The following is a 9694-nucleotide window of genomic DNA, read 5'->3' as shown; positions in this document are numbered from 1 at the left end:
ATAAGATAAAGGCCTGGTTGTAAAGGGGGAATTAATAAATAGGGATATAATATAGCCGTATGAGAAAAATAATCGGCGATTATGCAGCTTGGAAAGGTGACATCAGAGAAGACAAAAACCAAGCAAGTTGTCTGCACCTGTAAGCTAAATGACGTCACCACACATTGACACAAAGTGATTATTATTAATAAATAAATATAAAAGAGAAAGGATATACATCTAAGATATTTATATAATATACTTTACATTATATTTCCGCTGTCATTTTACAATTTGAAATTTCATTATATTCTTTATTACAGAGCAAGAACAAAGACTTGACGCAATATAGTATAAGGATTTTCTGGATTTAATTTAGTCCTTGGTTATTAATATCATAAGACTTGTTGTAAGAAAAATGGTTTGAAATCAAGCACGTGAGGAAAATGCGCACTAATTCCTTGCCGTTTACACTTTACACATGCGAACCTTCAGCGAAGCTAAGTGGATGATGAAATCTCCATCCACAAAAAAATAAATAATAAAATATAAAAAAATTCAAACGATAAATCAGAAAATCCCAAGTGCATGAACCTACAATCCTATAAATACCCACCAATTCCAATTCTTATAAGTTCGAATATTCAATACCCTCTTCAAAAATATCCAAAATCCTTTATTTCCCTCACTATCTTAAATCTTTTGCAAATTTCACACGCCACTATAATAGGAACATCACAAACCGGAGATGTACGGACACAGTACATACGAATCAGATTTGGCACTCTATTCGATTCGCCGCCACTTGCTCGGCGATTCCGAATCAATACTCGGAATCCCCGCATGTGCATCGGGTCGGGCATCCGGTGTCAGTCTATTGTATTCCTGTTTGAGCGACAATTGGGGTGACCTTCCGTTAAAGGAGGATGATTCCGAAGACATGGTGCTCTACGGCGTGCTCCGTGACGCCGTTAACGTGGGGTGGGTCCCATCTCTGGAGGCCGGGTCACCCGATACCGTGTTGTCGGGTTTTCCTACGGATTTCACGGTGAAGCTGGAACCGGACGTGTTGCCAACTGTGACGAGTTCGCCTCCTTTGACAGCGGTGGTGAAGCAGGAGAAGCAGGCTTCTCCGGCGAAGGGGAAGCACTACCGCGGCGTAAGACAGCGGCCGTGGGGGAAGTTCGCGGCCGAGATCCGGGACCCGGCGAAAAACGGGGCGCGGGTTTGGCTGGGAACGTTTGAGACCGCGGAGGATGCGGCGTTAGCCTACGACCGTGCCGCGTACCGTATGCGGGGGTCGAGGGCGTTGCTGAATTTTCCGTTGAGAGTTAACTCAGGCGAACCCGAGCCGGTGAGGGTGAGTTCGAAGCGGTCTTCATCGCCGGAAAGTGGGGCGGGTCCGGCGAAGAAGAAGAAAGTGGGGGAGTCTGGGCAAGTGGGGAGTCAAGTGGCAGAGTGCATACGTGGCGAAGAATTATTGGCGAGCTGAGAGAAATTGTAGGGTGATGGTGCGTTGATTTATTAAATAGAATTGTAATTATTGAGGTGCTTGTATTGCACTTACCCCACTCATCATCCAACCCAATTTTGGAAGCTTTAAAAAATATAGAATTTAGAAGATAATGAAGGAGAGGTGAGATTATGTGATTTAGCAATGTGAATACCAAATTTCTTATTTATTTGTTAAAAATTATCATTATGAATGGCTTAATTTTCATAAATGTTTTTGAAAATAAACTTTCTAGAAACCCAAAATTTCTATGCCAAAAAGACTTTGTTGGTACCTTACAAAAATTGAATGCCCCTAATAAAAGGTGTTGGAATAGAGAGGACAAATTATGACTTGTGACTGACACCACACTTATTATTATTCAATTTCTTTTCCAAATTCGCATTTCAATTCCACATTAATTATTCACATCATAAACAACTTTTTCTAATTCTTTTCATTTTGAACAACTAATGTAAACTCAATAACTCAAATAAAAATATATATAGAAATGAGAGTGAAACATACAAACTCTTCCAAAATAATCCATACATATCAAAGAGTTTCTGCTTTTGAAATGCCTTCTTCTAACTATTTTGGTACTATAAAAAGTTATTAAGAAATTCGGTTTATGTAACAACTTGAAGATAAAAAAGCAAGCAATTCTTGGAATTTTCTATCTAATGAAAATGGGTCACAATTTTTTATTTTATTTTAATGTCGCTCTTGCTTTGAATGAAAGATAGATGCTACTCATAATAATTAAGATTCTTCAGTTATAACAAAATAAATTCTTTTAATATTTTGCAGAACATATGACAGTTCATATAACGATAAAATGGTAATGAGAAAAGAAACAAATAAGATTTATGTGTTTTTTTTTTAAGGGAAACATGGTGCCCCGCAGCCCCAACGCCTTCACAGTTACGAATTACAATAATTGATTTTTTTAAAAGAAAAATGATAGGCACTCATTAATCCATTGTCTGATGAACCAAAGCTGACAAGTGTCTAAGAATATTTTAAATCATAAATATTTATTTTTATTTACAATTTCTGAAGAAGGTTTGACCAAATGCTCACTGCAAAGGAAAAAGTTGTCTACATTATTATGATTTTGCATTGATTTATGATTTATGACCAAATACATGAGACGATATACTTTACATAGAATGAAGCACTGTATATAAGTGACTCCAAAGAGGATAAAAAATTACACTGTATGCTTTACATAACCAATTCACTCCACAAGCTTTTTGAAAAACATCATCTCTTATTTCCAGTTCTCTTTATTGAAGTTGGTGATGTAGTTATCCCTTACAAAAGGCAGTACCTATCAACTCAAAAAAGCTTTCATTCACAACAACGACCAAACAAAACAGACTAAAATTCAAAACATAGTTTAAGGTGAAAGCACTATCTTAGACTATGAACCAATTATATATCTATATATATTTATGTTATAGAGATTTATTACATGAATAATCTTTCAGATAGATATTTTGACGAGGAAAAATAATAATAAGATCTAAAACATTAAAAAAATAAATTTGTGGTTTTTCAATTTTATATGATATTTAATTTTTATATTTTTATCAATTTAGACTCATGTTTAGATTTTTTAGAAGTATTCTTAATTACGGAAAAGATCACCAAAGAAGTAAGTAACAATGAGACTTAACTCCAACACGTAAAAATTTGATAAAAATTTAAGGGTGTTCCTTCCTCCATCACTACCCCTTCTCTCTTCACTTTTTCAACTCTCTACAATTTTTTTTAATTACAAAAATATATTTTTTTATGTTTAATCCTATTTATTTACTTTATTTTGAAACCCTAAATTCTTATCTATTTTTACTCATTCATTTTCATTCACCTATTTTTACTCGCACAGTCCCATCCCCCACTCTCCCAAATCTCACTTTCTCTCTTTTCAGATTCCCACCCCCTTCAACTCTCACAAAATCTGTTTCTTTTCATCTCCCAACTCCTACTTCTCTTCTCCATATCAGTTTGGTTCTTCTTCATATTATTGTCTCCAAATTCGTTTGGTTTTGTGTGCTGTGGTGTGGCTTTTCGTGATGCGATAGTGCGGGGATGTTTGCGGTGATCATTCAGCGATACAATGGTTCAAAACGTAATGAATATTTTATGATTAACATCATAAAAAAATGAATATTTTATGACTAACATCATAAAAAATAATTTTGTTAACATTGATAAAAAATTCTAAATGACATCAATGGAAACATATATCATTAATGTTGGTAAAAAAAATGATTGCAAAATAAATCTCGAAATTAACCACAATTCATTGTTAACATGAGAGAAATATTCATTATTGTTAGTAAAATGTGTTAAAGTACTTGTATCTCAATAACGGAATAAAAAAAATGAAAAATGTATACATGAATTAATTAAAAAAATTTAAAAAGTTCAAAATTCTTACTATTTAATTATAATTTAAAATTTTCTAAATTTAAATAATCAAATTCCTCTCTTAGACTGTGTTCGTTTTCATTGATTGTATTGTTTACAAGCAAATGAGAGCGTGGATTTATGCAAAGTATCGTGTTCGTTTTCTCATATTTGTGAGCGGGGATTTGGAAGGATTTGTGAGATTCTTACTTTTTCGATCACCCGCTAAGATGTGAAGATTTGAGGTGATTTATCTTGAAATCTCGCTTTTACCCTCGTGAGGAAATACGCGTTTAAATACACATGGGTGTTTATTTTTGGTGACGGCATAGTCGAAATGCTGGCAGATGGTGTCGAAGGTGGCCTTGCTCATTCGGAAGCAACGACAGGAATTCGTTCTCCGGGATGTCCGGTCGGTTGCAGCGCTCCCACCAGTCCTTGGAACGGTCCTTGACCCAGAGACGGCGCTGCTGCGGTGGTGCGGTGGAAGAGGTAGCAGTGTCAACATCTTCTAGAGCAGCACGGCGAGGTCTTTTGGTGAGAGAGGGCAACACGGCGAGGTGTCGTTTAAGTCGCATTGGGATCGCTTCTTGGGGTTGGGAGTGAAGGTGGAATTAGGGTCCATATTGGTTGTATAAGGAAGGACAACGTTTTGACCAAGTTTCTAGCCGCGTCCCCGATCTGGTCTTGCCGGACAAGATCTTCCCAAACAGAAGCACCTCGACGCACCTTCTGAGCTAAACTTTGTGGACACATGGAAAGTACTTATGATAGGGCTTGGAGAACGGGGTCGGAAAGGGGCGAACTCAGGTCGGAAAAACGCATGCTCGTCAGCGCTTTGTTCGGGAAGTCGGAATCTATGACTGCGCCGTACAGTGTGTGTTCGTTGCCTTTATTCAATTTCCTTTCTTTCTTCTTGCTAGGATGATTTCAGGGGTTTATCAAAATAAAAGTAGAAAATATTTTTGTTTTATTTTAAAATTTTATCTTATATTTATCATTGTAATTATGATTGCAATATAATTTAGATGGGAAAATTAATTTTTTTTTCTCATTCATGAAAGCGGTTTCTTAATTATTATTTTTCAAATTTTTCTTTATCTTATAGTTATATTCCATTTAAAACATGTTGAGAAAGTATTCTTTGATTTTAGAACATTTGAAGGTAGACAATTTGATTAGGATATGTCATGTGTGAACACATGGAAATTACTTGTGTTGTGTTGTTGGGAAAATATCTGATGCAAAACAGTTCCAGCTCATGGACAGATGTTCTTGTTAAACAATTAGTTAAAAAGTTCTTTTTAAGTAATTTGTATTTCAACAAAAGGAATACACAGTTGTATATTGTAGGATAAAATGTATATTTTTAATAAAAAATAGTTTATAAATAAAATATATATTTTCAATCCTAAACTTTAACTCAAGATTAGAATTTATCTATATTTTCAAACTTTATAAATAAATTTATTTTACTAAAATAAATTTTTTGTACAGTATTAAAAATAATTTTAATAATCAATGTTAATTTTTTACTATAAACAATTTTAAAATTAAATATACCACTAACAAACATAATTTTATATTATTTTAATAATTAAGGATATTTTGGTAATCTTTAATTTCTATTAATTAAACTAATTTTTTAAATTTGTCACATCAATCAAATCTTACACTAATTCTCACAAACTTTACCCTCAAATCCACTCTCAATAACCCACAAATCCACTCAAAAAAACAACAAAAAAACCCTCAAATCTACTCAAATCCATTCAAATGATCTCTCCCAAATCATCTCCCTTAAATCTTATCAAACGAACAAAGCATTAATGTTTTAAAATTTCAATATTTTAATTTTTTTATTTAAATGATTATATAAATGTTTCAACCTTTTTATAAAATTAACTATCCTCTACCATATTAAGAAGCATAAAAAACAAAGAGAGAGACACATAACAAAATGAAACATATAAACATGAATCCACCATTAAAATGGTTGTGTTGTTTGGATGATGAGATCGAAGAGAAAAAAAACAACATAACTGTCAATAACTAATGGTTGTTAGTTAAACATAAACCAGACTATTGTATTCATGGGATTAAAATGGATAGAAGATAAAAAATATTAACTCTAAAAATAAAATTATACTGAAAAGTAAATCAGAAATAAGAAAGTGAAATGAGAAGTAAAACAAGAATGGAAAGGTGGAGAGAGCTAATGGTGGAGACAGACAATCTTGAAATAATATTAAAACATTTAGAATCTACTGACAATTATTTTTAATTAAATTAACTTTCAATTTTGACAACCTTTGAAATCTGTGATGATACTTTTAAAAATAATTATTTTATGGAATGAGGGTCCCATCACTCTAAATAAAAAGGTGTTAACGATCTCATCCAAAATTTGTGGTAGACTTTTATAAGGGAGTTACTCCCTCCACCTCCCCAAATACTCCCTACATCTCTCCATTATTTTTTTAATTCCAAAGATATCCTCATTAATTTAATTTTTATCATTTCATTTTATTTAGCCTTTTTAAAATCCTAAATATCCTTGCACCCCTTCACCCCCTTTCACTTTTATCTTAAATATCAGTGAGTGACATTACCATGGCTGCAGAGATTGGCCTAGTCTCCATGACCCAGATCCAAAAATTATCACAATCCCAACACCCCAAAAAAAACAACCTCAACTAAATCCTAACACCACAACCACTACCCCGTCCTCTTGGATGTGGAACCCTAGCAAACAACTACAGAAGGGAGATGGGCATCTGAATTGGCGACCCCAGATACAATATAGATAGATAGATTCATACCTTATATGATTTTAAATACGGAATGGCATGGTCGGGAAAATAACTAAACTATCAAAATCCATGGCATCTCATTGCATAGTGCAAGGTTGGCGTCGGTCCTCTCCGATGAGTTGTATGGTTTTGTGATTCGTTGAGATTTGACGACACTTGCATTTTCAAAATCTTTGGGTGTTTAGAGGCCATTGCCTTTGTTCGTGGCTTTGGGAATCTTGTTTACTCTTCCCTTCCCTCTTCAAGTAAGATACAAACTTTCTTTAACTTTAAATGGATGTCAACGTACATTTTCTTTGAACGAACGTGGATATCCGTTTACGATGTCAACATCCGTTTCTCCTTCAACAAACATCAATATCCGTTTAAGAATCAATACATATTTACATTCATTTAAAATTTAGTGAAACATAAAAGAGGGATGAGGAGGTGTAGATAGTATTTGGTAGTGGAGGAAATAATTCTTTTAATCCTAAAAATAAGAAACAAAAAAATAGAATGAAGGGTAAAAGAGGAAAGGGGGAGGTGGAGGGAGCAATCAGGGAGGTGCAGGGAGTAACACCCCTTTTATAAAGTATAGTCGAAATGTAATACGACTTTATACATTCTATATTTCATAAACGTCCAACCCATATAATTTTTCATAGTGCACCTTGAAAACTAAGCACTCCATTTTTCATCTTCTAGCTTCATTTACCATATTATTCACCATCATAATAATAAAGCAACATATCTATAGAGGTATCTTTTGAAGGATATAAGTTTGAACTATCTTAAACTTTGAGGATTGTCTTCCTTTGGAATTAAGGAAATTTAAGTTACATCTTCTTCCATTCATATGAAATTCTTCCATAAAGGTTATGATTGTCAATGAATGGAAAAGATATGCAACGGTTATTCTCTTAATTAGGATAATTAAATGTAATAAATGTATATGATATTTTAGCTTATTTAGTGGGCTGAAAATCAGCTTGACAGATTTTAATTATTTGTATATATATGAAAGTTCTCCAGTAAGAGGTAATACAGTTTTCTGGCTCAATCCTTTCTAAATTTAACATGGTATCAGTCTAGGTTACGATTCCCAAACCTAGTTTGCGTTTTTTTTTTCAGTCTCGTGTTCTCGACTCTCGACTCTCGACTCTCGACTTTCGACTTTCGAACTTTTGATTCTCGAATCTTCCCGTCTCTGTTTTTCCTAGCTCTATGGCTTCCGAAAAATATGATGTCTTGTTCGTTCGCCTTACCGAAAAAAACTACTCCGCTTGGGCATTCCAATTCGAGATTTTGTCACCGGAAAAGATTTGTGGGGTCATGTTGATGGCAGCACTCCCGCTCCTGACAAAGGAAAAGATAAGGTCACTCATGCTAAGTGGGCCGTCAAAGATGCTCAACTCATGGCCTGGATCCTAAGTTCCGTGGATTCGAACATTGTCCTTAATCTTCGTCCTTACAAGACTGCAAGCACAATGTGGTCTTACCTGAAGAAAATTTATAGTCAAAATAATGCAGCTCGTCAATTCCAACTTGAGCACAACATCGCTAATTTTAAACAGGATAGTCTCTCCATCTCTGATTTTTACTCTCAATTCATGAACCTTTGGGCTGAATAAACTGATATAGTTTATGCAAACTTGCCTTCCGAAGGTCTCAGTTCCGTACAAACAATTCATGAGATTACTAAACGTGACCAATTTCTTCTGAAATTGCGATCTGACTTTGAAGGTATCCGGTCCAAACTCATGCATAGAGATCCTGTCCCATCATTGGATGCATGTCTTGATGAGTTGTTACGTGAAGAACAACGTCTTCTTACACAGTCCATCAATGAAGACCAGAGATTGTCTACTGTTCCAGTCGCATACGTGGCACAAGGGAAGTCACGACGCCATGACATGAGTACTATTCAATGCTTTAGTTGCAAGCGATTTGGCCATTATGCTTCAACCTGTCCGAAAAAATTCTGCAACTATTGTAAAAAGGATGGTCATATTATTAAGGAATGCCCAATAAGACCACCACGACGACCTGCAACAACTTCTACAACCACGACTGTTTCTTTTATTCCCAACAGTTCTGCCAATCCCGCACCTGTCCATCCAAATGCTACTACTGATGCTCCAACTTTGACCCCTGAAATGGTTCAACAAATGATAATTTCAGCTTTTTCTGCTTTGGGATTATCAGGTAACTCCTCTTCCCCATGGTACTTTGATTCTGGGGNTTCCAACCACATGACCAACAATGCTCAATTCCTTACTAATATAAAAAACTATTCGNGGAATCTGACAATACATACTGCTGGTGGAAATCAATTGCCTATAACAGAAANTGGTGATATTTCTCCATTCCTATCAAATGTCTTTGTTGCTCCTGGTCTCATCAGTAATCTTATTTCTGTCGGTCAATTAGTCGACAATGATTGCCGAGTTCAATTTTCACAGTCTGGTTGTTTTGTGCAGGATCAACACTCGGGGAAGATAATCGTGAATGGGCCTAAAGTTGGACGCCTTTTTCCCATCCATTTCTCATTGTCTCCAAGTCTTTCTTTGCCTTTCGTCTCTTGTAATTCTGTTGTGGTTGATCACCAAGTGTGGCATAAGCGCCTTGGGCATCCCAACTCAAATGTTTTCCATGACATGTTCAAATCTAGTTTTCTTGGAAATAAACACATTCCATCTCTTAATAATATTCATTTTGATTGCATTCCTTGTAAGCTTGGCAAAAGTAAAATTCTACCTTTTCCAACACATCAGTCGACTGAAACACAACCATTCGATATCATCCATAGTGATGTTTGGGGAGTGGCACCAATTACGTCTCATGCTAATTACAAATATTTTGTAACTTTTATTGATGATTATAGTCGTTTTGACTTGGGTCTATTTTTTGCGCTCAAAAGATAAAGTCTTTCCCACTTTCAAATTCTTTAATGCTTATGTCCAGGCCCAATTCTCCTCCAAAATCAAGATTCTTCGCTTTGATAATGTGG

General features: G+C 35.0%; 1 protein-coding gene across 1 annotated transcript; it reads left to right on the top strand.

Moving 5' to 3' along the window:
* The first annotated feature begins 597 nt into the window (after positions 1-597).
* Positions 598-1703, top strand: LOC106767092 (ethylene-responsive transcription factor 1A). The gene has a single exon (XM_014651916.2). The coding sequence runs from the start codon at positions 728-730 to the stop codon at positions 1469-1471; it is 744 nt and encodes a 247-aa protein (XP_014507402.1). The 5' UTR covers positions 598-727; the 3' UTR covers positions 1472-1703.
* The last annotated feature ends 7991 nt before the right edge of the window (positions 1704-9694 follow it).

Source organism: Vigna radiata, chromosome 7, assembly GCF_000741045.1.
Source record: "Vigna radiata var. radiata cultivar VC1973A chromosome 7, Vradiata_ver6, whole genome shotgun sequence".
In the NCBI taxonomy this organism is placed as follows: Eukaryota; Viridiplantae; Streptophyta; class Magnoliopsida; order Fabales; family Fabaceae; genus Vigna; species Vigna radiata.
Note: the sequence above shows the minus strand (reverse complement) of the source record. Positions and strands in the feature narration are given on the sequence as shown.

Bases quoted from the DNA above. Each gene is read 5' to 3' on its own strand.
- LOC106767092 (XM_014651916.2), top strand. From the start codon at position 728: ATGTACGGACACAGTACATACGAATCAGATTTGGCACTCTATTCGATT.